Genomic DNA, 26,850 nt, shown 5'->3' with positions numbered 1-26,850 from the left:
GGGTAATGAGGGGAGATCCCACACAAACCCGTGCCCGGGTGCAGGAATCATCTGGTGAATAAAGCGCACAACATTTAAATAGTTCGGGCAACAGTTTCAGTTCTGTGGGTCTCTTAGGGTGAAAACCCGACGTACCTGGTGAAAGGTTACCAAGTAAATACAACGTCGAAACAGTTATTTAATATATAAAAGTAGGATACCGACACGAACTTTCTCATAACGAGCATATCAACTTGTTTTGGAAACTTTGCATTACTCTGTCACAAGATTAAGCACCTGCTGTACAAACCTGAGCAAAGGAGGACTTGGGCAATGCTTGGTGCCTGTTCTATGTCTTCTATTCCTTAGAGGAATCCAAAGCCGGAGCTGTGTTTCCAAGTAAAGTGTAAAGGCAGAAATGGATTTGTGGGAAATGTGGCCCAAACCCCTCAGAAGCTGAGAGGGGGATTGCTCAGAGCCACCTGCAGGAGTGAGGGTGTGCCCCTGTCTGGGGGTCAGAGCGCAGAGCCACCGGGGTCTGGGAGTTGGGTGGGTGACCCAAGGTGGCCATCCTGAGATCCTACTGACCACAGCTGGAGTGTTGTGTCCAGTTCTGGGCTCCTCAGGACAAGAGAGACATGGAGCTTCTCTAATTCGCAAAAGATTCATCCTCCTGGACTTTCACCTCCTTAGCAGAGAACTTGGAGAGTTACATTTTACACTCCCTTTTTTTTCTTTAAAGAGTAAAGCCACATAGCACACAACAAAGTAAAGTCAGTAGGAAGGACATTCCAGTCATTTTGTCTAGCTCTAGCAAGAGATGGACATTCTTATGACAAAATAATTTCTAACTGCCCAATACAATTAAGGAATGAAGGGAAAAGTTAATGACAAAACTGAACACTGGGGGAAATGGCGAGAGAGACATTCAGTTTATCCAGCTCTGCTCTTGCCAGCACCGTGGATATTGACAGCACCTTGTCTGCTCCTCCTACTCCTTTTTGGAGCAAATTGAACATTCACTTTCTGTGGTCACTCTTGAGGATGGTACAACAGAGCTGGATTGAGGTCAACAACCACCACAGTTTGTCAGATTGTGGAACCACCCAAGGCTGAGAAGTGACAGAAAAAAGCAATTCACAGAGACAATTCTCTGACACGAGAATTTCTGAGGTCAGAACAGTTGAAACTGATAGTCTGGGCTCTAAACACATGTGCAAACACCGTTTCTGTGTTTCTGAAGGTAAGAGAGGGAACCAGACTCACTTCTTTTATTTCTGACAGAATTTGCAGCAGTAGAAGTAAACCCAGTGAAATTTGCCCACTTTGAATTTTTGTTACATTCAGGGAAAACCAAATATCAAAAACCCCTTTCTAAAACCCTTAAAATTCTGGTTTTGTTGTTTCACATATTACCTAATACTAAGAAAAATCGTTTAATATAAATCGCAATATAACATGCCTCAGACTTTTTGAAAAATGGGAAATAAATCCCAGTCTTCAGTGTCTTTCATTTGTTACTTAATGGCAAGGTAGTCAATCTTCCATTACTTCATTTATTTTCCTCATTTACAGAAAAGTTACAAAGGAAGCCAGGGTGGTTTTAAAGACAGAACATTCCAATTGTCGGGATCAACACAGAAGGAAGACAAAGCAAAAAAGACAAAGGACAAGAGAATGGGTCTGTAGGTAAAAAGACAAAGGACAAGAGAATGGGTCTGTAGGTAAAAAGACAAGGGACAAGAGAATGGGTCTGTAGGTATTTGATAAGTCTTGGTACAGAGAGAGGCCAAGTCCTTGGCTGTGGTTGTACCACACTGCCAGGCCAGACCCTTGTGCTTTGCAGTATCAGGGATTTACAGGAAGCTCTCACCAATTAGACAGTAAATAAATCAGATGTTAATGTCATATCATATCAGGTTTTCTTTTACTATTATCCTCTATACCTTCTCTTTGAAATAACTCAGCACTCTCTAATGAGGATGGCAATTTCCTCTGTGTCCAACCAGGGTCTCACTGCTCTCTCAGCACCTCGATTGTCCAGCGATCACACAGCATTCCAAGACATTTCTGATACAGGAAGCACTTGTTCTTAGTATCTCTGTAAAGAGATTAGAATTAAATCAGTGGCATGACACATGCTCCCCAGCATGTTTGCTATTAAAATAGTCTATATATAATCAAACTACATTTTTATGTATTTCTTTTCTTAGTGTGTGCTGCTTCTGAGTGTGCACTCACCAAGAGCTTTGGATGATGATTTTCATGCAATTAACTGAAAGCATTACCACTGTGTGCAGACAGATTGAAACAGCTTTGGAAATATTTAAAAACATTTCAGCAGGGTCTGTAACATTCCTGAAGAAAACACCTGCACAGTGAAAGGTGGCTGTAGGCTTTCTGTTAGCTCACATCTTTACTTAGTGACAAACACTATCAATTTAATGATGATTTGTATTCAGTACCAGGATGATGATATAATTAATATGCAGAATATATAATTAATATGCAGAAAAGGTAATTAATATGCAGAGGGTGTGTAATTGATACATACCTGGTACTGTCTCGCCTCTGGATAAACTGGATAAGGCAAATCCTTCCTGGGATAGTCAAACACGTTCCGCTGGGCTCGGGACTGAGGGAAATAATCTGATGATGGATCTGCTGGCCTTAGAGGCTGAGCATACACAGGACTGTGTAAAAGAGAAAAAGGTTATTAAAACCTTGTGATACACTACAAATTGCACAAAGGGTTAGTTTAAACTGCAATATAACAATATTAAAGCTCACTACTGAACATGGTAATATTAAATTAAATAATAATAATAATAAATATTAAATCATGGTACTGAGGCAATAACATCTAAAAGGTCTTTTAAGTTCATTTTACTGTCACACCCTCATCCTCCTGCAAGCAGAGAAGACTGAATTTATAGAAGCAACGTTCTCTTTAAGCTTTTATTTTCTTTTCACAACAAACAATGCCACAGGACCTAATTTTCTATATTCCTATAATTATTTTCAAAATGTTTTAAATTCACCATAGCTATACCTTCAACATTTTCAACATTAATATTGAAAAAAGCCAGAGCTCCTTGAGGGACTGAAACATCAGCAAGTTCCAGCCTGTCTGCAGCAGAACCCTGCTACATGTGAGGAGACTGCTGTGCTCTCACTGAGCTGCACCCTGGCAAACAAGTTCTCTGCAGAAGTTGCAGTAAGAGCTGCAGCAGCTGGCTGGGTGCTGAGGGGGTTTCAAGTGAGGAAGCACAAGCAGGGAACTGTGTTTCTAAACAGTAATGAAATTAATGCCTCTGGGATTAGAGAAAAACCAGAGCCTCTGGATAAAGCAGTATTTTAGGATTTGTATGTGAATATTCCAGTCAAAAGCTTTGCCATTTACTGGACCTTTGTTGCTTGCTGTGCCACTGGCAAGGCTGCAAAGTCATTCTGAGTCTCCAAACAAGGGTATCAAGTGAGAATGAGCACAAAAGACAAAACGTAGCAGCATACCTGTAATTCTGCCTTTGATTTGGGACTGAGGCATCATTAACATCTTGTCTTTTCAGTACAACTTTTGGAATTTGTCCAACCCAGGTATCCTGTGTGTAGGGGATCAGGTGGTTACACAGAGCAAAATGACAACAAATTACAATAACCAGCTCTCCAGGTACAGCATGTTAGAAGGTATAAACCAGTTTTTCACTTGTCTGGGCTACAACTCTCAGACTGGGATGTTAGAAAGTCCCAAGTCCTGCAGCTCTGACCCAAAAGGATTCCTTTCACAAAGGGTTTTCTTCCCTACCAAACTGCAAGATTGGGTCTGATTCACACCTTGGGAACAACAGCATCAACAGGACTAAATTCCAAATCAGTTAAAAATTGAACAGCACCATCTCCTGGTAAAGGCAGGCTCAGACCTGCTGCATTGCCAAGCTATTGATACTCTACAGATGGATTTAGCAGAAAATAATGTAGCAGACTAGATTATTTTCTCCCTTTTCTCAGACAGCCTTCAATGTTTCCTTCTCACACACTGTGTGTTCCTTAATATGTAAAATAATCCCTTGAAGTACCAAATGAGGAATGAACACATACACAAACAAACATTTCCTTTCCATGATTCTTTGTATTTTATATTGGTTTTTAATGGTATTTATCCATCTTTTCTCTTCTTACCACTAGTTCAAGCCATGAGCTCTACTACATCTTGCCTAATGGTATTTATCCATCTTTTCTCTTCTTACCACTAGTTCAAGCCATGAGCTCTACTACATCTTGCCTAATGGAGAAAACCAGTACAGTAGAGCATGATCTCTTTTTAAAGCTGGTCTTCTAACTGGCCAAAAATGGAAATATTTTTTGAACATCCTTTAAAAGTAATCCCTGGTTTTTTGTTTTCTCCTATGCAAATTAGTTTCACTCAATCCTTGATGATGATATTTTACCTTCTCACATGCATTCAGCTGATCTTGGAAATCAAAAGCTAGGGAGACTTTAAACTCAAATTCCCTTTTTTTTTGCTCTTCCCATCCCATTGTGCTAAATCACCAAGGCCTGGGGACTGTGCTGTGCCCCCCTGTGCCATCTCTTACCCCGGCTGGCTGAAGGTGCCCGTGCCTCAGGCTGGCAGCTGTGTCAGCACTGAATGCAGGGTTCTGCTGTGCTCCACTGGGTGGAGGCTGTGGCTGCTTCCTGGGGGGAACAGTGGGAATTTAGAGCATTAGCAATGTGAGGGTCTCGACAGATGTTTTTTGTGCTGCAGATTGGTTCAACAGCCATGTCAGAGCTTTAGATGTCCTGTGGCAATGGCTGTACAAGAGCTGGGTATTATTACAGCTTTTCTGTGTCAGAGCAAGTACCAGTGACACACTACTGGGGCACAGTGACAGAGGGAAAAACCCATATTATCTGTACTTGGGAGAGGTGTCACTGGGAAAAAGTGTTGAAAGCAAAAAGCAGCTCAAATTGCCAATATCTGAGACCCAAGGGTGGGAGGAATCATGTTTAAACCTCTTGTCAATGATTATCAGTCTTACTCCTTTTTTTTTAAACCTGTGGAAAAAAAGCCAATCCTTAAGAGCAAATAAATCAGAAATACTCACTTGGTAGTGTTGAATTTAAGTAGTAAATGTACTTATCAATCTTTAAAGCTTGCCTGGTGAGCCCTAAAGAAAGCAATGACCGAGTGAAGTTCTGCATGCAGTGGTAAAATGCTGAGTAAGTGCTGGGTGCTCAGGTAAGAAGCTTTGAGTTAGTTTTAAATGGTATAAATAGTATATTGGCAATATGGCAACCTTGTGCTTTTAAATATCCAGAGGTTAAAAATTAACCAGAATACCAGACTCCTTTTGCTGTACTTCCATTTTGAGTACAAAACTCCTTATAAGTGAACCCAGAGTCACTTACCCAGCTTTTTCCATTTTCAAGCAGTAGACAACAGAAAATATTACAACCACTATGATAACCAGTCCCACTCCAGGAAGAGTAGCCACTAAAATGAAATCCAGGGTATTCCAAAGGTGGTTACATTTGGGGCCCATGTACCAATACTCCTTCCAGCCACTTCTGAAGTAATCACATCTGCAAATAAAAATATTCACTTTTAGCAACAGCATTTTAATTAGAAAGTAAGCAATACCAGAAAAGTATAATATTTTGTGATATAATTATTTATTATTCAACACTGCAGGGGCCAAGAGAGTCGTTATTTTCCCTGTTTGTTCAAAGGTGTTTTTTATCTTAGTTACACCCATCTGTTTCCAGATTTGATGCAAAAGTAATTTTCCAGGCTCTGAGTATCCAAGTCCAAGTTGGCACTTCAGGAGTCCAAGATAAGCAGCTTTGCTGGGAACAGGGTGCAGTACCCAAGTCATGGCCTGGCTCAGGTCAAAAATGTCTTTGTCTGCTGTCAGCATGGCAAAGCTGCTGAGTGGAAGTGAAATTTCACATTTCTGGCTGTCATTATGATATTGGTTTTTTAAAAGGCAAAAAACCCCCAACTACATAATGGAGACTAGAACATTAAGATATCTATTTCTTTTTTAAACTCCACAGAAAATTTGATCAACCTGAGAAAAAAAATGAACGTGCAATTACACAGCTAATTCAGTTCTTAAGGAAAATAGTTGAGAGAACAGGGAGCATGTAAAAATTAAGGTTTACAGTGATTACCTACATTAGGAATGACATGGCCCACACATATTTTTAAAAAGAAAACACTATGCCCAGATCCCAAGTTTGATGCATTGTATCAGTTATAAATTTATGCAGATTGTGAATGAAGATCAACATTTATTTTCATGGATCACTTTGACCCAGTTTTGGGTCTAAATTTAGTTCATCATTTAATTTGATATTTACATGGTGTGTATTTAAACAAACCAAGACCACACAGTACCTGCAAAAAGGTTCTTCATTTTTACACTGGCAAGAAATATTTTTAGGACAGAATTCATCTGCATTACCCCGACAGTCGTCAAAGTCTGCAACTCCAGTGCAGTTGGCTGTGAATTAAAACAAAACAAGTATTTAATGCAATTATACAGTAACATACTGTCAGTGGGCTGTGTTGCTAATTACACCAGAAATTTAAGCTTCCTATGTACTCTGTAGATGATACTAAATCTTGCTTTCCAGTGACTTTTCCCTTGAAAATTTTGAAGCTATTTGAGAAATGAAAATTTACCTGCTTAAATTACTTTACCCTGAATATGCACCCATCTTCCAGTCAGCCAGGAAACGGTGTGGCTTGTGTTATGATTCTTATCTCATAATTTTAAGTGTGGTTGTGCCTGAATTCCACTATATATCATCTCTGGATTGTTGGCAAGGACTAAAAGTCATGAGATTCATTAGAGATTCCAACCTTCCAGTTATAATCCAAATTAGAACATTTTTGTGTGTTTTGCAATGGGATTATTCCTTGGTTTAGCCTACAAAGGGATCTGGTTTGCATTAGTGTTGGTGCTCCTCTACCTCTTTTGCTGTGTAAACACTGGGCTGTAAATTATGTCCCAGAATCTGTTTACAGCATTTCACAGATATTTGGCTGGCTAAAAATAACTCCCTGAGCAGCCTGAATCAGCCATCAAACACCAGCACATTTGGCGCTCCCAACCCCACATCCTTTGCTACCTGTTCCTCTTCTGCTCAGGACTTGGACTCAGTGCCAGGCACCAACCTGAACACTCAAAAAATCCCCCAAACTGCCAGCAGAGACAAATACAATTGTGCACAACCGTTCCCAGTGAGAGGATCCACGTTTGGGATGAAGCCAAAGTCAGACCTGGCTGAGATCTCCGAGCAGACCCTTCCGAGCCCAGCAGGCAGCTGCTGCAGCAGCTTTAATGCCATTGTTAGGAGGGGCCTTCCAGCAGAACAAACTCCTGACTGATGCATTATTAGCCAGAGGAACTGTGATGGGAACAGTCTGCATTGCAAAGAAAGATGGGAGCCTCTTTCCTTTCCACTGTCCAAGTCCATCTGATCCAACATTTGCTGCTTATCAGAGATAAATCTAAATGATTACAGTGACCAATCCATTTACATACGCTGCATGCTCTCCTCTCCAAGAGGGCATCAGCACTGAAACATTTTCCAAGGAAACTTAACTACAGGTCATGTGTTATTCCTATAAAGTACAGAGCAATGAAAAACCCCAAGTAGCATTTGGAGATGTGCAACGTTTTTAGTTACTGCTCTGATCAGTAACACAATTACAATTTGTTTAGCAATGATACAAAAAACGCTAAGGTAGCAGAAAATCACCAGTTGTGATTCTGCAGGGAGAGGGAGTGTGTGCCCTTTGGTATTAATGCTCTAATATTCCATGTGATAAAGGAACTCACTGCTGAGCCCTTCAAGATACTGTGATCTACATAAATGCCAAGTTATCCTTCAAGCAGCAACTTTTTTTTTTTTTTTTTTTTTTCCAAATAAAAGTTTAGAGTAGCATAAATCAATTCCTCAGATTACAAAACAAAACTCCTATTAGAAAAATAATAACTGCAGCTAGTGTATACCACTCTGGGCTTAGGGAAGGCAAATTACAAGTAACTGGTAGCTGCCAGGTACAGAAGAATGATGATAAAATAAATATATCAATAAAATATGTGGGAAATCTTCCCATAAAATAGCAGGCCAATACTGTTCTACTCTAACAGAACCAGAGACAATTCCATTACTTAGCTTCTCACTTAAAAATAACTTTTCTATCAGTACATTCTGGTTGGCATGCTCTTAATTATGGATGATTTTCTCTCTGTTAATATCAAAAAAAGTCTAAGAACATTTGCTATAAAAGAAGTGTATGATTTTTTTAACCCATATACCAAGAGGTTTTTTTCCTCACTGAGAAAGAACCAAACCATTTAACTCACTTGAAAGTACCCTTCTGAAATTCAGAGACTGACTCCAAATGATCCCAACCCAGCAGGATACCGAGTTTCAGGTGTAATTCATGCTGCTGTAACCTCTTCCCTGTGACACCAAACACAGGACAGCAGCTGCCTGACCAAGGTTTTCACTTTTGCATTGTTTTGCTGCTATTTAAAATAAACCCAGCCCAAAGGAGAATTCCCAAGCAGCAATCCCCCCAGAGGGAGTGCAGTGCCCCAGCAGCCACGGCCACGTCCCTGCTCTGACAAGCCACAAAGCAGAATTCCAGCAGATCTTACGTGCTGAAGCCTCACTCAGCAAGGGGCCGGCCAGGACCAGGACACACAGCAGGACTTTCAGAAAGGACATCCTGGAGCCAATGGGGGAAAAAGACCTTTCCTTCCAGACTTTGCCAGCAGCAGAATGAATTTCCCTTTCTGCTGCTGTGGATTGTGGATTTTGAGCTTGTTTTACAGCATCCTTCGCTATACAGAATTACTAATTAACTTAAAACTGATACAACTTCCTGATAACTTACCCAGCATATTTTCCTTTATGAAACCCGGCAGTTCCATAAAAATATCTCATTAATATTGCTATTTCTGAATTTTTGAAATCAGATGTGAGGTATTCATTTAATGACCTAAATTTCAACACACTAAGGTATCTGTCAGGAGCATTTCTCTCTTCTCCTTTTACATTACCTTTTATATTACCTTTTACAGATAATGAACTTGGACTGTATTTGCACATAATTTCCTGGAACAGACATTGTTTTTAAAGACAAAGCCATAGTCCTGAAGCCATCTAAGAGGGATGAGATGGAAAGGAGGGAATCCTGTAATTGGATGCATCTACAATTGTCAATTAATTTTTCATTTTTCTGAGAAAAGAAATTACCCATCTGGCAAGGATGAGTGACAACAGAAACTCCCACCTTAGCACACCCCCTGTCACCTTGCTTCTTTTTTATTTAAAGAGTCCTTAAAAATTTTCAACATTCACTGCACACGAAGATCCTGACTCTGTGGTCACCCCAAACACTACCCAGGATACACCCAAAGTTGGTGGAGTTTAACTGCATTGAAGCTGAAGTTAGCACAAGCATTGTTCTTAGCACAGTGCTTTCAAAATTAATCTATAACTGATAAAATCCCAACGTGGATTTCCTAATTTGACAGGAGCTGGCTGCTTATGTAAATATGCCAACCACAGTTACATTAACAGCAAAAGGTAAACTTTAACCTTTGCTTTTCAAAGGATAAATAATGATCTCTAAAAATCAATGCCTAGCAAATTCTTGAAATACTGCTTTGGCTAAAGCCCAACAGCACTTAACATTACAGCAGTAGATAAGAGATTCTCAGTCCTGCCAGAAGATTGCTTTACAACAGACCACAACAAAGAAATTAATATCTACCTCAATGGAAGAAATTGCATGATCCTTCTTCAGATGCAAGGCAGAAGTGTGAAGAAGCAGCTCCTGAGATGCTCCATTCTTCTGGCTGACAGGGAATTTCCCTCTGGCTCCAGCTCCCAGCTGCTCAGTGGGAGCCTCACTTTGGCTGATAAACACCTTTACCTGGGGCTGTCAGACTTGATTCAAGGATGCAGAAATGCAGTGGGCAGTTTTTCCTTGGGTGAGATGTTTTAATGAGGCAGGTTACAAACCCCAAACTCTTCACTTTGCTACATCATTGGCATTTATTGGATGCAGCAGGTTTTACATGGCATCACGAAGGGCTGCAGAGGCTGTGAGTTGGTTTCTGTTTTCAGTGCCTACTTGGGTAACAGCAAATAAACCCAGTGCCAGCAGACCTGAACAGCTGAGAGCTTTGTATTCCACAGCACACCCATTTCCTCCTCTTATTGTCTGAGTTTCTGGAACTCAGCAGAATCAAGTGCCAAGTTATGCATTCTATAATGGCATCCAGGCTCATTTAATTTCTTCAAAGAGAGACGTGTAAACCAAAGTTACCGACCAAAATTAATGGTGGAAGATGGAACTGCTCATGATTTTTAATTCATTTCACATCTGGTACAAGATGGCTGGGGAGTCCAGCCTCTCCTTCTGCATTGCAGGGGTCCCTGAGAGTGACACAAACCAAGCACGAGCTAACACTGGTATGAGGACTGCTACAAACAGAGCCCAGAAAAGGTTCCAAGGCTTGAAACCATGACAGGCTCACTTTTCACCTATTCCCTGGTCACAGCAACGGAATTGCTTTCAGTTGTTGCAGCAAAATCCATCTCCTGTGTCTGCAAACAAAAGGACAAAGGACTGACTGCACCTAGAACCCAGAGTTTCACTGGGGTTTGTTCTCTGGCTCTGGTCCACAACAAAAGCACATCAGGGGCAGGGAGAAAGATACACCAACTTCTAGAATGGCTTCAGCCACAGCCTTTCTTGGCTGCAGCTTGCCACCAGCACTGATGAGCTTGGCTTCTGGGAATCCTGCACTTTAAAATTAAAACCACACATAATCCAGTGCCTACTGATTGGTCTTTTTAAAAAGTACTGGCTTCATAGGACCCCACTTTCTTTTTGGATTTCAAATATGTTTCCAGCACTTCAGTGAAATACTCCAAACCTTCACTACAAGATAACAACATTGCTGCATTCCAATACTTTTCCAGTATTTCCCAAGCTGTTCAAGATTCACAGTGAGAATCTGCCATTAAAACAGCCCAATTACTCATTCACACAATCTTCCTCCTTTTGAGTAATCTAATCCTTAGGTTACACCATGGATTACATAATTTATGACCCTTGCTTGACAAATTATTTTATCTGCAAGACTGGCACAGTCGAACTGAGACAAACACATTTACCACCTGCTTCCCTCTTGAACCACGTCACTCCTCAAGCATGGACAAAAGCTGTAGTTTTTCCAAGTCCTGAACTACACCATTCTTTAGAAAAAAATACCAAGAGAAGAAAATGGAAGCACTTCTCAAAATTTAGGCCACTGAGCATTGATCTGTCCTGTAACTTCAGTGATTTCCTCCAGGAGTGTTTCAGTACTTCAGGGGTGAAATTTTTCCCCCAACATTAATAAAGCTTACTTATTAGAAATCAACTCTTTAAAAAGGGAAGGAGTTGACAATTTTCCTACAGATGCAAACAACAGACAAAAATTAAACTTAGTTTTTAAAAAGTATCTTATTACCCTTTATTTCCAGGTGCTTCACAGCGATATGACAAAATAAAGTATCACAACCAATTCTATGTAAATAAAAAATTAATATAAACAAGCTCCAAATCTCTCTATATTGAATACAATCAACCATAAATTAAAAAAACATGCATTAAAGCTATTTCTGCATTATAAAATACATGTGACCCCATTCTTTAAGACATTGAATTTTTCACAAATATATAAAAATTACAATATACATTCTTACTTTTATGATGTTACTATATTATTGCATTGTGAAATAAGTGACTCTTAAGGATACATTTGAGAGGCATTTCAAAGTGTTTCACAATAAATTAATAAAACCATGTCTCAAAATTTTTCCCACATTTTATGTTAACTTTTCACTGTAACAGGTTTGTCTATTGGGTCTGAAACCTTCAAGAGCCCAAGTCAGGCACATGGTGAGCCAGGACTCACAAGCACGGCATCATGTGATCTGAATTTGCTTTTTTAAAGCCATTGCATAGCACCTTTACTAGAAATTACTAATACAGACATGTGGCTGGAGGTTTAGATGTCTGAACTGAAAGCAGAGAACACAAAGCTGCCAGAATACAAAACTTCCCACACTTTTCTCCCACTTTCTTTGGCTGCAGTTAGGGAAGAGTTGTCTTTAGCTGTACCTGTTTCACAACCAAACCTTCTAATTTTAACCCCACTGTGTAGGGATGGTAAACAAAAACTGGTGATACAAATTAAACAAACAGAAAATTACCCTGCCTTGGGGAGAAATCTCAGCTGATGAAAAAACTAAATTAAAAAGTGACAATAACAGCAGCAGCAGCATCACCATTGATCAGTGTGGGCTGGAAGGGACCTTCCAGCCCATTCTCTTCCACCCCTGCCAGAGGCAGGGACACCTTGCAGGTTGCTCCAAGCCCTGTCCATCCTGGCCCTGGACACTTCTAGGGATGGGGCAGCCACCTGGCAAACCCTGAGCTGGAATAATCCTGTGCTGGGTGCTCCTCTCACCTACCAAAAATCCCACAGCACAGGGACTCCATTCTGTGAGCTACAGAACTGCATCCCCGATCCTGTTTGTTCACCACAGTGGGTGGGAACACTCATTTTAAGTTGTGTCCCAGAAGATGTTTAATTCTGAGGATCAATTCTATCCCAAAGCTGCCCTAAGGAGCAATTTGAGACTGAAATCCAGCCCCAGGACAGCTTTGTGTACTGGGGCCATGCACAGCATGAACAGGATCAGGGGCTGGAATGGAAGGGCCTGCATGAACCCCTGATTCCTGCCTGCCCAGCCACAGAGCCAATGGATATCTGCAGACCAGACACCCCCACCTGCATCACCAGGTCTGTGTGGAAATGCCCTCAAAACCTGGCAAAGTCCCAGGGCAGATTTCGGCACCAGGGAAGTGTCCCAAGGCCTGCTCTCCTGGGAAGGGAGATGTGCTGGTTCCATAACAGCAATCCAAGGCAGCTCCTCTCCCTGCTCCCACGAGACCAATTCCAGGGCAGAGTTTTTCATTATGTCCTGAAAAATCTCACCACAGTAAACTCCTGCAAAATCCAAGCAAATCTGCATCATCTTACCTTTCCTGTTGACTTGCTGTGGTAGCACATAACTCAAAGTTAGAATTTAACAATCTGGGACTAGAGCAGATGGCTTTTCCTTTATGTGTTTATCCAGAATGTTATCAAAGGGAGACAGATAATACAATTTCTGGCATCCAGTCATGCACTTGAAAATGATAATTTCTTCACAATTTTCACTTATGTCTTCATCTATTTCCCTTGAATGGTATATGAAGCCCAGCCATCTAATTTTTCTACTCCTCTCTCTGTGATGAAAACACTAAATGTGGCATGTCCAGGAACTCTCTGAAGAATGATTTAATATCCTCTGATTGCTGCCTGAATTCTGACATTGCCTGGGCCTTTAAGAAATGATTAAAGAAACAAAACACATTAAATCCTGTCAGCTGTCCCAGGCAAGTTTAACTAAAGGAATTCTTTTAAACTTCACATTTTGTGACTTCACCTTGCACTGGACCCTGTGTAACAAAGACCAATGCTTCACCTGAAATTCAGATTTTAAAATATCAATTTGTTTCTGACACATCCTAAAAGCTTTTCTTCTTTTGCTCCTTCACCATTTGTGCCTTCTGCACGTTCCATCCTGCATCTCCTCACAACTTTGCAGATCCCACAGGGACACCAGGAATTCTGCCTGTTATTTGCCTTTGCATCAGCAGCCTTGGAGAAGGAATCAGGTTGTGAAATTTCTTCTTCTGAAGGGCAGATGCAAATATCCTACCACATCCCAGTGCTGAGAACAGCAGCATTTCAGGCTTTAGCCTTCCATCCACACTATCTGCTCATATGGTTTCTCTTGCTTCCCCCTCAAGTTTACAGCAAAGCCCATACTTTCATTAATTGAAAGGCAACAGAATGAAGAGAAATGGAGGATGAACAGAAGTACAGGGATATACACCATGATAAAAGCAGTGTTTGAAAGTTTCATCCTAAGAAACTTAATTTCTAATATCATTCTTACAGAAAAACAGAATTTCCCAGAAATTCTACCAAAATGAATGAGATATTGCATACAAACTTGTGGGATGAAAAAGTTGGCTGCCTACTACTTCTGCATTTTTACTGTCTGTCAACAGATTAAACCTTGGAGCTACTGATTTCCAACTTCCTAAACACTTCTACTGCATTTTATATCAATTTAGTATCAGTTTCATGGACTAAGCAATTTAAACACAGTTCTTCCAAGTATTAGAAGTAGGTGAAAACTGATGCAGGGTTTAGTAAGGATGTTTATAGATCAGCTGTGTGTTTTTGCCCAACTTCAGAGACATTTGAACACAGCAGAGGTGTGCAGGACAAGGAGCCGTTTCCATTCACCTTTGCAAGCTAAAGTACCAAACAATACCAAATTATTTTGTAATGAAAAAAAGTGACTCTTTTAGACAAACTTTAAAGCCAATGCTGTTCACATGATACACCCACAGAGATTTTAAGGATACTCAGACCAGCAGCAACTTGTAATTCATTCCAGAGCTGAAAGATAAAAGACAAAGAAGCCTCTGCAAACCCCATCCCTCACATTCTTCATTCAGATCAATGAACTTCTGAGCCAAAGCAGAAATACGTTTGCATTTTAAATATCCTTTGTGAAGTGACATTTATTAGCAAGTTTGGCACAGAGAAACCTCATTGGGAGAAGACACTGACAAATCTTGTTTTCCCAGTATCCCACTAATGACACTGAGTGAATTCCCACTGCTTATATGGAGTCAGGAACAAAATAAGCACTAAACAGAATCATGTAAGTCAATAATACAAATTGGAGATAAGAAAATATCTCACAATTTCCCTATGAGGAAAACACCTCACAGGGTACATATTGTAAAGATTATTCTATCCCTTCTTCCCTCCCCCTTATCTGTAACATTTTTCAGTTTGTAAAGGAGACTTGGCTTAGCTCCTGGTGCTGTACATGTCCACATCTTCAGGGCTGGACTGACCATGGTCCACAAGTTTTGGATTAGGCTTAAATTTTGATGTCTTCCTTGTTCCTGTTAGAGACAGTAAAGAAATATGGTTAAAAAGTATGCATATACTTGAGCTGTAAGGAAAAAAAGCTTAGTGATACATTTTCAGAATTTCTGTATCACTGTAAACTTAGAAAAGATCAAAATCTGTCTGCTCTAGCTCCAAGTGTGTTAAGAAGTGACAGAGGAGGATGAGGGCATGTTGGAATGCTGAGCACAACAGTGGATGGAAAGCAGGACCTCTTCTCACTCTCCAACACCACTTCCTAACCCAGCAGAGTGAGAGAAGAAATTGTGATGCTTTGCCCAGCACATGGAAGGGAAAGTTTGAGGCATGGAAAAAAAATGTCCAGTGTTTCCTGCCCCAGTGCTCCCAGGAGCAGAGCTGGCTCCCAAAACCAACCTTGCCAGATCTCCCCTGAAGCTGCTGCCAGATGGCAAGAATTCCAAATGAAGATAAACACTCTTACCTAGTTTCACTTTGTAACTTCCAAAAAACCATGAACTGAGTTTAGTAAAACACTGAACCCTCCAACTCACTGAAGGACAGTGCACAGGCTGACAGATTTAATGGTACTGCAGCTCCAGAGGATCTAGGGGAATACAAAGGCAGCTTTTCTGGGGCTGTGTCTCCTGATGCTGATCTGCTTCTTTTCCAGCTACAAAGGAAGTTACATTCTCCTGAAAGCTTTGTCCCATTTGGACTGAGAAAATAAACATCTCTGGCAACACAGATTCATTTAGGGCATGGATATTTTTGGCTGTATTAGGGACATGAACTAATTCCACTTATGAAAGTAAAGATAGATCTATAAACACAAACCCAAAAAAGACAGTTTGGACTGAAGCAAGTGTAAAAACAGATCAAAGCATTCCACAAACTAAATCAGAAAAAATTCAGGTGCAAAGCAAAGATATGAATGCATATTACAGTGAAAATAAAGGAAAAAGATATTAAAACCCACATCCAAATAAGTTCTGCTTACTTTCCAGAAAAAAAAAATAAAATCTGGTAACAATTCCTTCCTTCCAAGTGATTTCTTTGTAACAAAATTCAGAAATTGCCCATTCAAAAGGTAACAAAACAAATTTTGTTCTCCTTTAATAGGTAATTCCACTGTTTTCTCTTACAAATTGGACTACCAATTTTTAGTCTGTTAAATAGGCTGTTACATGATCTAGTTGATTATCTCAACCACTTAAGATGCACAAGGAACCATGGCAGAAAACCCAGCAAAGTAAAATCCAATGCTTCATTTCTCAATTACACACTCCTTTTTCATTCCACTATGGATCATCTCTGCATTGTTAGCAGAGGCTAAAAGTAATGAAATCCATTTGAGACTTCAATCTTCTAATTATAATCCAAATTAAAACTTTTTTGTGTGTCTTGCTTTGGATTATTCCTTATTTTGACCTATGAAAGAACCAGGTTTACATTAATATTGGTTCTCTGACATTATTGAGAGAGACTAGCAAATATTTAATTCTGTTACTGTGACAGGGTCCACAGTGAGAAAATTATCACCTCCCCGAGGCTCTGAAATATGTATTAAATGACAGCATGTAAAATATGCTCTCAAGAATAATATGCACTGACAGTCTGCTCCAGTCTAGAGCAAGAGTAAGTGCAAAATTAAGTCAACTAATTGGATTTGCAAGTTGCCCTGAGATTACACTTGAAATGTTTAATTCACCTGATGAAGGCACTGGCTCTTCATTACTCCGAGACTCTCCTGGAGAAGATTCTGTTGTGTTAAATGATCTTGACTCAACAGCAGACTCAGGTTTGGTATTAGAAATTCCCTTCTTTTTCTTATCTTCTTGCATAATTGGTTTTGACTCTTGCTGCAGATGTGAACCAAACATTAATAAAAGAAAGCACATGGGTATATGCTTAATACATTATGGCAAAATAAAGCTTTCAAGTCTGCCAGCTTATCTTTCATGAAATTATTTTTAGATATGACATCATACAATGATATTCAAATAGTCAGCTGCACACAAGGGACACAGCTGGAAAAAGTAAAGTGCATGAATCCCCACAGATCAGATAGAATAAATTCATGTAGAAGGGAACATGCCATGAGTATATACTGAATATATATATATGACTGAAGCTGTGGTTTTACCCGAGACCCTCCAAGAACCTCATAAGTTCATTTCCAGGTAAGAAGCCTTTAGCCTTACACAAGACTGAAATAGCCCTGAGTGTTTAAAGAACATTTACTACACCTAGTTAGCAGAAGATGGAAAGACAAATCATGGTTACACCCTAGTAATGAGAAATAATATGTCTTGGGAAGAGGCTTCACTCAGGGGGAAAAAAATGAAGTTAATAAAAGTGTCTGTACCACATCAATTCTTGTTTTGCTATCAGTTTAATGACAGTTATCTGAATCTCATTTTCAAAACTCAGAATTCCATTTGTGCTTCTCAGAGGAAATAAAACTGAATGCCAATGAGCACCGTAAATTTAAAGCAAAAGAGTTCTACATGTTAATGTAACTGAGAAACTGAAATTTTCTTTGAAAAGAGCAATGAAAAATTACCGTGCAAAGCTGCAATTTTACTTGGGAAATGCTACTTTCATCAATGTTTTATAGAATCCCACTTGAGAAAAAAACCTTTCGGGCCAGATAAAACCCACATTTAATTCTGGGATTACTAACCCAGCTCCCATATGTAATTCACAGAAGGTTCATATTGCCCTCTACTCTCTGCTGGCAAGGCCTCAGCTGTTTATTATGTCCTCTTTTGACCATCTCACTTAAAGAACACAAACACAAACCACACACAAAATCCCCTAAAAACTGAAAAGCAGAGAAACTAGAGGAAAATCTGAGGAGAACAAGAATTATGTCAGGGATAGAAAGCCTGCTTTGAGAGGGTTATAGTGGGGAAGAGAATGTCAAAAACCCTGCTAACTTTTCCCTGTGTAGTAGGTCAATATCAAGAAATTGCTGACCATTTATTTACTATGGCTGCAATGAGGACAGGACAAGGAGAAGAAATAAATCAGATATGGACAATTCATATCACAGGGTAAATAAACCAGACTTCCTGCAAGGAAGTTGTAGAAGAGTAGCCAGTCATACCTACTTGTAATCCTGAGTGCCTTTTGTCTAAATTCAGGGGCTGCTTAAGACTAAAGCTGAAATCAAAATGGATCCTTTATGCCAAGGTAAAAAAGGAGGCCTAAGAGAAACTCATTCTTCTCTTGTGCACCCTGCATGCATTGTGGGGCTACAGAGGGGATCTCAATATCTACTGGTGTGAAAGGTGTAAAAACAATTAAACACTGAAGTGACAAAAAGATCAGATTGGGGTTTGTGCCTTGCTTAACACCATCAGTAAACCTTGAACAGCATCAGCAGAAGAGTCTACAAGCTCCCTCTCAATGTGTGAGTTATCATTACTTCCCAAGTCCTACCTTGGTGACAGTTTCCTTGTCTGCCCACAGTGACCTCACAGCCTCATAGGTCTGATGACTTGCACAAAGTAACTTTTTCCCAGTTACCTATTTTTTTTTAGAAAAACATAATTTAACAACAGCTTTTAAAATACAAAGACAGACTATTCAAATGAAATTAATCATGTTTGCATGAGAACATGCTTGATCTGATAGTAAGGCATCTACTTTGCAAGATCTAGTGCATATTTCCCTTACATCAAGCAAATTGTAAATAATGTTTAAATTGGTATTAGGAATCCACATTTCCATGCTAAATCCACCTACTCCAAATGAAATAAAACTCTGATCAGCAAAGTGTGCTGGTAATGTTGGCACAATAGATGGAGAACCAGGTTAAAGGATCCAACTTGTCCCACTATGTTGGAGATGACCACAGATAAAACCAGAAACTTACCTTAGCAATGACCACTGACTGAGCTGGGTAACAAACAGAATATCCTACAGTAGTAAGTCCCAATGGATAAGCAATTCTCTTAAATCTAGAACCTGTACAAAGCCAAATATTTTGAATAATTAGACAAAATGAAATGCATACTAAGTAGTTGTAGCAATTAAATGCAGGAGACATTGATATTCTGAAAGAGAAATAAGCCAAAACTATGTTTTCCAGTATTATGAAGAATGAGAAGAAGCATTGTATCATTAGTCCTGCTCTGTCAGCTCTCAGCCATCTCCTAACAACAATCAATAATGTCCCTTCATTTACCAGGAAGGATTTTTTCAGTCACACAGGCTTTTGCCAGTGTATCAGAAGAGCATTCTGACCACTGGAACTGTTACATGCTCCATACCCCACAGACCAATAATGAAAACAGGCAAACCCTACCTTTTCTTGCCAGCACTACACCAACCAGGCCTGACACTGTAATTACAGCAGCTTTGGGAAGAAATTCTGGGGGGGGGTTGTTCAGGTAAACATAAGCATCTAAAAATTGGAAAAAAAGAAAAAAAAAGAAGCAGGGCAATTCTGTATTAGTCATTTTATTTTATTTCCCCCTTAAGAAATAAAGCTGAAAATTTTGATTTTACTGAGTTTATATAGATAAAATGAGACAGATATGTGACTTGCCTACCTTTTCCAAACTGAATTGTATCCATTATTCCATTTTTAATGAAGACATAGACACTCTAAATGGAAAGAAAAAACAAAACCAGAAAGTAAAATCTCTGCGAAAGTAGCTGTTCCTGTATATCTCAGCACAAGGAGACAAAAGAAATACTGTGTAACTTTAAAAGACCCAAACCAGGTCAGTGACCTTCTAGAAATGCTGTACAGAGATCTACCCTCTTTTTTTACATATTCATATTTTTAAAACTTATATTGACAATTAATTAAAAAAAAAATCTCTCCAATGTAAGCTCACTTTCAAAATTGACATCTCAGGAACTGTAGAGAAGGAAAATACCTGGATGCCAACTGTATAAGAAAATTCAATTCTGAAATACAATCTTCTCTTCCCTAGAGACTTTCCCAGGAAAACTGAAAGAGCAACACCGAATTTGTACCACCAGAGGTCACTGCTACTCAGTGACAGGAACTCACAATGATTAATGGGATGAAAAAGTTTGGTACAGGTTTATAACAAGAGTATTTCAGTCATGCAGTCACTGACAACATTTTCACAGACCAATGGAATCACAATTTACAGAAAATACATTTTTAATTTTCTTTTTTTCAACTATCAGGGTCTACATTTTTTTTGCAAAAGCAAAACACAAGCACAAAATCTCTTCCTGCCAACAGCCAGGGTGAAGCTGCTGTTTCCAAGCAGGTCCAAGAGCAGTGACAGGCACCACAGTTCCCTCTCCACCTGGAACACACAGTAACAGAGCTGGGAGGCATTTCTGACGCCTGTGAGGTTCCCTGCTACAACAGATAGATGGGATGCATTCTGTATGTGGCTTTTGTCAGGTACTGCCCTTTGGAAGCAGCTCCTACTTCATGGACTACACCTGGAATGTCAGACTCTAAAACACCCTCAAGTTCTGCCAGCAAGAATTTACCGACATAACTCCTGCTGTAGAAGGAGGGCTCATTTTCCCATCCAAAATTATCTTATGCTAAGACAAGGAACTGCCAAAAAGTCCCTGCAGGGGGAAGTAACCTGGTTTTTTTCAGTGGTTTAGTGTAGTGCTGAGAGGAACTGCAGGAAATGTTGGCACAGGCATCCCTTACCTGGCACCAGCCAAAATAGCGGCCGGTCGTCGTCCGCACTGCCGTGAGCTGCTGCTGCAGGCGCCCGGGCTGCTCCTCGATGTACTTGGACTTCAGAGGGGGTGCACTGTAAATGGGGAGCTGCAAACAAAGGCACAGCTGAACAGCAGGGCCAGAGCTCTCTGCTCTCATCAGCTGCTGCATTTGCAGGGAGTTTTTGAAGCCTGCAAAACCCTCAGTGCTCCCATTACGGCAAACAAAGCCGCTAGGTGGAACTGTGAACTTTTAGAGTTCCAAACTGACTCTACTCAAGTGGGACTTCACTCCTTAGAAATGAAAACTGAAATAATTGTATAGGTTCTGAGAAGCAGAATTACTCACTATGGAGAGCAAAGGCATGTGAAAGAATAACTAGAAGATGGATGTGGGTATCACTAGGAATTCCACATTAGGAAAGGACTCATCAGTAGTTCTATTTTCACCTTTTCTGACTTCATTTTTGAAATACTGTAATGATGAAAATAAGCTAAAACTTTACTAATTTAGTATTGTAACACTTTGTGTTTTATTTGAGCCATAGTGGTCAGTTATTTATTATCATTTATTACTTTGCTATGTATTTTAGTTACTGGGTAATATAATTCAATGGACAGAGCTGCTATTCTGCAGATTTTTCTAGTATTATTTAAAAGATCAAAAAAGAGGAAGAGTCATACCTTATCTGGCTTCACCAGCTGACTTTTTGATTCCTTTTCTGTTGCTGCATATACAGTAATACATACAAATGGCAGCCCAGAAGAAACAGCTGCCAGCTTTGCCACCTGGGATGGACAGAGAGATGAAAAAAGGGAGTCTTAATGCTGAAATTAAAATTTCTCTTGGGACTGGTCAAATATGGGATTAAACAAGTAGTTTTTAAAACCATTTTTCAGCATTATGCCTTTTAGAAATGTCTTCTGACTTATATGAAGATTTTCTCAAATTATAATGGTAAAAAAAAGGTTTAAGGTCCCTGACAACAGTTTATTAACAGTCTAAAATACCAGGAAGAACTTTGTGCTCAAAGCCATGCTGGTGCTTCCATCACTTGTAAGGGTAAATTCAGTTGCAATTTACTCAGCATGCAGGAACTCCATTTTTGAAGAATTAATAAAGAAAAACTACTTTAAACCTATCATAATTCAGATTGCTTATTTCTGTACAGCATGCTACCAGAACAAGACACCAATTTTCAGTAGACACTAGAAGGAAAACTAAAAGTGACAGAGCATGAAAAAGTTGTATTGTTCACTTAAAAAAAATAAATAAAATTAAGAGTCACAATGGATTCTATGCTCAATGTAAAAGAGAAAGCTATACAGAGAATGGTCAAAGTGGTCCAGCTCCTGACTGGCAGTAATTGCTTTACTTTTGGGTGCCTGCAGACAAACACATAAATGTTTAAAGATCCAAGGAAACAGCTGTACTGGCTAACATTTACACTAGCACAGTAATCCCAAGAGGGATTCACTCTTTTCTACTGAAATCACAAAGAACCAGAGTGAAAGAAAAAGCAACACCACCTTGATTACACTAAAGACTCTTCACTGCATGGAATTGTTTATTCTGTTCCTTATCTAACCACGAGGTGCACTAAAAAGACCACATTTAGCTAAGTTGTTTCTAGTATTAATTTATTTAAATGATTTTATTAAAAGTTACTTATGAGGCATTATGCATTAAACCAGGAAAATCATACATTGTCTAGCTAAAGAAACCAAAAAGTATTTTACCTATGAAAACTTCTACAGAAATTACTGAGAATTACAAAATGGCAGGATCATATTGTTATATCAAACACTAGGAAAGAAGCACAGAGAAAAAAAACCTGGCAACAAGCTGGAGCTGTGGAACACCTTGGAACTACATCTTCAGGCAGCAGAATGACTCCAGAACATCACCTGATAACTGACTTACAAATAAACAAAAATCTTCTTTTTGAGGAATTTGGGAAATTGTTGCAGCTACAAAAGCCATGAAGGCAGGTGACATTTCTGGAGGTGAATTCTGCACAGACACAGAGCTAAACACCACCAGAAGGAAGCAGACATGGCAGTATTTTTGATGAGAAGCCTGAACAGCAATTATTTGCTGAAGAAATACATTATATGCTCTCTAGCAGAAAATTGTTACAGCTACGCCTCTTAATAGTAGAACTGGAGTAAGACCAATCAAAATATAATAATAAAACTGTCAAATGTACCTGGATAATTTTGGCTTTAAGTCTTTGCATTTCAAACAATCTGCTTCAAAGTGTTGGAATCTTATCAACGATCAAAAATACAGATTCTATTAAAAAAAAAAGTTAAAAAGCTACATCACTACAAAGAATTCACTATCTTTCATTCAAAAGATGCAGAATACAAACTAAACCATAATAAAACCGTACAGATAATTTATGCTAATCTCTAAGACATTGTTTCCCACTGAAACTGCAAATTCTGTGTGCTTGCTTCAAGAATTGGAGCACGAGTCAGGAAGCTTGCCCTGAAGGCAGGAACTGCCTCAAAACAAATGGAATCAAAAGGAGTGGAGTATATGCAAAAATCCAATGCATGGATTTATATAAAAAAACATGTGAGTTCTCTATCACAAAACGGGAATCTACTAGCCAGGTTAAAATAAGATTAAAATTTAGCAGCTACCTCATATCATATTTTCTATAAAACACTTTAATTAAAGAATAAAGTCATAGGTTTATGACTTTCTCCTACCACTGAGATATCTTGAGGTGGATCACAAAACTGTATCACATCCTGTTGGTTTATTTTTCCCAGAAGTTACAAGAGACATGATGATTGCCAGAAGTTTGTAGGCCAAACTCAGTATCCTAATTCAGGTATGTATTTATAAATCTCTGATGACAACCACCAAAAACCCCTACAAAAGTGGAAGAGATCCTTCCACTTCACCTCAACTCACTGATGCTCCATGGATTTGGTTTTAATCTTGGTCTGCCAGATGGTGGCCCACAGAAAGTGTAATCTTAAGAAGAATAAAACTTATTAATAATAGTAAAGAACACATAAACTTATGTCACTTCACTAAACGTACTGAATCATTCAGATTTATGTACTGAGCCAAACTACTTAAGATCACCCAGACAGAGAACAAAGCCAAAGAGAGTTTCTTCTGCTGTAAGAAATTAAGGTAAAATGCTTTATTTTAATTTCTCTGTCTGTCCTCGTTGGCACCATCCTTTGCAGATATATATACACATTTTAAATGCCTTAAAAAAGTAAATATGAAGATTTATGTGAGAGGAACCTATTCGTCAATTTGAGTGTGAGCACTGGAAAAACTGTCTAAATATTTGTGAGAAAGCTTAGATCTTTACATGCATGCTCTTCTGTTTGAAGACACTAGAGATATTTTAGATACTTGTAACCCTGTTAGCATGATTTTAACAGCCTTGTTTTAGTGATGTACAGCACCACTACCACTTTATCATGTTACTATCAAACTATCATCTCGATATTCCTCGAGTTGAAGGTGTTTCGGGGGCTGAGATTATATGGAGAAGAACCAGAAGAAAAACACTGCTTTTATTTCCTTTTGCACAATTTAACCACTTCTCGAACCAGCTCTTTTCCCCTCACGTCCCACATCACAGAGACCTCTCACTGCCCCACTCCTCCACCTGACCCCGGGCTTCCGCGGCACCCGGGGCTCCTTCCCCCCAGCGCCGGCGGAGCTGCGGGCGGGCCGGGCGCTCCCGAGGGCGGCACGGAGCCGCCCCAGCTGCCCCGAGCCCGCGGAAGAGCGAGAGCGGAGCCTGAGGGGCAGCGGAGCCGCGGGGCCGGGGCAGCGCCGGCCTGAGGGCAGCGGACACTCACCTTGGCCGCCATGTTGGACAGCGCCGCGTACGGCGCGCGGGAAGGGCCGCACCGGGCGGGGCCGAGCGGCCGGGGCGGGACCGCGCTCCGACCGGGCGGGATCGCCCTCAGGCGGGGCGGGCATTAGCCCAAAGCGGGCAGGGATGGTACCCCTCAACCGGGGAGGGATCGCCCTCAGGCGGGGCGGGCATTAGCCCAAAGCGGGCAGGGATGGTACCCCTCAACCTGGGAGGGATCGCCCTCAGGCGGGCGGGCATTACCCCAAAGCGGGCAGGGATGGTACCCCTCAACCGGGGAGGGATCGCCCTCAGGCGGGGCGGGCATTAGCCCAAAGCGGGCAGGGATGATCCCCCTCAGCCGGGGAGGGATCGCCCTCAGGCGGGGCGGGCATCGCTCCAAAGCGAGCAGGGATGAACCCCCTCAGCCGGGGCAGGGGTGATCCCCCTCAGCCGGGACAGGGATGAACCCCCTCAGCCGGGACAGGGATGAACCCCCTCAGCAGGGGTAGGATCCCCCTCAGCTGGCATCGCTCCAAAGCGGGCAGGGATGATCCCCCTCAGCCGGGACAGGGATGATCTCCCTCAGCCGGGGAGGGATCGCCCTCAGGCGGGGCGGGCATTACCCCAAAGCGGGCAGGGATGACCCCCCTCCGCCGGGGCAGGGGTGATCTCCCTCAGCCGGGGAGGGATCGCCCTCAGCCGCTTTCTCCCAAAAGCAGGCAGGAATCCCTCTCAACTGCGGCGGGGTCACCCTCAGCCGGGATCGCCCGAAATCGGGCAGAGATCCCTCTCAGCCGAGATCGCCCTAAGGCGGGCAGGGATCCCCCACAGCCGGGGCTGGGATCGCCCCCAGATCGACAGCGATGCCCCTCAGCCCGCACCGCACTCACCCTGGATCACCCTCAGAGCACACAAAATCCCCCATAAACACACAATCGAAGTGCAGATAATTCGTTTATTGAAGTCCAAATTTACAACTGAAGTTTACAATTTTCTTTTTTTTTTCCCCCCCAAAACAAAAGCTTTGCTTGAATTTAGGAAGAATAAATGTTTGTTTTTGTTTTTATTTTTGTTTTTTTAATAATGTACAGACTATATCTCTTAAATAAGTTAATATCTTTGAAAAAAGAGCAATATGTTCCTTTTTTTAATGTTGCAGTGCAACTTACAACTTACACGTCTGTGCAATGTACCATGAGGTATATGCCCAGTGAGCAACACACAGTGAAGTTTTCCATTCATAAATTTTCATTGTAGACACACAAAAAGTTAACAAGTTATTAATCTGTGATAGAAAACGCAGCCGGTTACAGTAATTCACACAGAACTCGTTTGGAAAGAGGGAAAAAAGAAACCTAATGTTCATTGCCTATAGAAACTATTGGATCGTCTCTCAACTTAGACAAGTATAAAATTAAAAATACTGTTGTGAAACTGAAGAAATACTGTGTTATCCAGGGGTTGAAACCTTGTTTGACCTGTATTAGTCTAGAACCATTGGTTTTCTCTCTGTAGCATCCATGAGCTGAGGGATTTACTGTGGTACCGATGGAGCATCTGCTCGTCAAAGCATTAAGCACGATGGGCATTATAGAAAAATTGCAGAATGCTCAAAATCTTACAACTCCAACATTTTCCCTGGCATGGACTCCATTGTCTTTCAGTTCATCTCCCAGCAGATTAGAAAAACAAGGCTGAAACATGGAAGATTACTCGTATTTTGAAGCTTGACACCTCAAACTTCTCAAGATGGCTCTAAAATACGTATTTTTCTTAATGACAGAAAACATATATTTATTTAAGAAAGAATCATCCACAATATAACTTTGTGATAAATAACAGTTCTGCCTCTAATACATATATACATACTGCTTGTAAACAAAAATGCCCACAGGTCATGGAGTCTCCATGATTTTTATACAAGGCGCTATAGATTTTTAATTTTTTTTAAATTTTTTTTTATTTATTTTTTTGTTATTGAAAACAGTCCTAGTGAAAGTTTGGTTTATAACCTCCTATTGCTACAGAAACGGTAAGAATGTTTATATTTACAAAGAAACAAAGACCATGGAGACCCCATAGCATTATTTGCCAAAGATTTGAAGTTGGTGGGGTTCGCAAAATACACGTTGTCAGCACGTTGGACAGGTTGAACACCAGCAGTACGATACTCCAGTGCTTTGGTATTTCAACCCCTGAATATACAAAGACATTACTACAGCCTACTTCACAGTTTAATGCAAGTAAAGTGCAAGCCATAGTACAAGGGT

The 26,850-nt window shown here is 40.4% G+C and overlaps 2 protein-coding genes across 4 annotated transcripts; both read right to left on the bottom strand.

Moving 5' to 3' along the window:
• Positions 1-1,666: 1,666 nt before the first annotated feature.
• Positions 1,667-8,991, bottom strand: LOC131583681 (uncharacterized). 2 transcript variants are annotated; one of them, XM_058848074.1, is made up of 7 exons: positions 8,658-8,791; positions 6,380-6,485; positions 5,389-5,562; positions 4,575-4,674; positions 3,493-3,581; positions 2,534-2,672; positions 1,667-2,080 (listed from the first exon to the last, which is right to left on the bottom strand). In XM_058848074.1, the coding sequence occupies exons 1-7, from the start codon at positions 8,725-8,727 to the stop codon at positions 2,072-2,074; spliced, it is 687 nt and encodes a 228-aa protein (XP_058704057.1). In that variant the 5' UTR covers positions 8,728-8,791; the 3' UTR covers positions 1,667-2,071. The 2 variants fall into 2 exon arrangements, with proteins under 2 accessions (XP_058704057.1, XP_058704058.1); XM_058848075.1 differs by lacking the exon at positions 8,658-8,791 and adding an exon at positions 8,897-8,991 and having other exon boundaries at positions 1,946-2,080.
• Positions 8,992-11,453: 2,462 nt separating this feature from the next.
• Positions 11,454-24,675, bottom strand: APOOL (apolipoprotein O like). Of its 2 annotated transcripts, XM_058848070.1 has the most exons (10): positions 24,582-24,630; positions 22,949-23,034; positions 21,423-21,527; positions 20,728-20,847; positions 19,625-19,679; positions 19,378-19,476; positions 18,946-19,037; positions 18,510-18,596; positions 16,774-16,924; positions 11,454-15,100 (listed from the first exon to the last, which is right to left on the bottom strand). In XM_058848070.1, exons 2-10 carry the CDS (start codon positions 22,976-22,978, stop codon positions 15,003-15,005), a joined length of 837 nt encoding a protein of 278 aa, XP_058704053.1. In that variant the 5' UTR covers positions 22,979-23,034; positions 24,582-24,630; the 3' UTR covers positions 11,454-15,002. The 2 variants fall into 2 exon arrangements, with proteins under 2 accessions (XP_058704053.1, XP_058704054.1); XM_058848071.1 differs by lacking the exon at positions 22,949-23,034 and having other exon boundaries at positions 24,582-24,675.
• Between the last annotated feature and the right edge of the window lie 2,175 nt (positions 24,676-26,850).

The sequence above is a fragment of the Poecile atricapillus genome, chromosome 12 (assembly GCF_030490865.1).
Source record: "Poecile atricapillus isolate bPoeAtr1 chromosome 12, bPoeAtr1.hap1, whole genome shotgun sequence".
Lineage (NCBI taxonomy): Eukaryota > Metazoa > Chordata > Aves > Passeriformes > Paridae > Poecile > Poecile atricapillus.
Note: the sequence above shows the minus strand (reverse complement) of the source record. Positions and strands in the feature narration are given on the sequence as shown.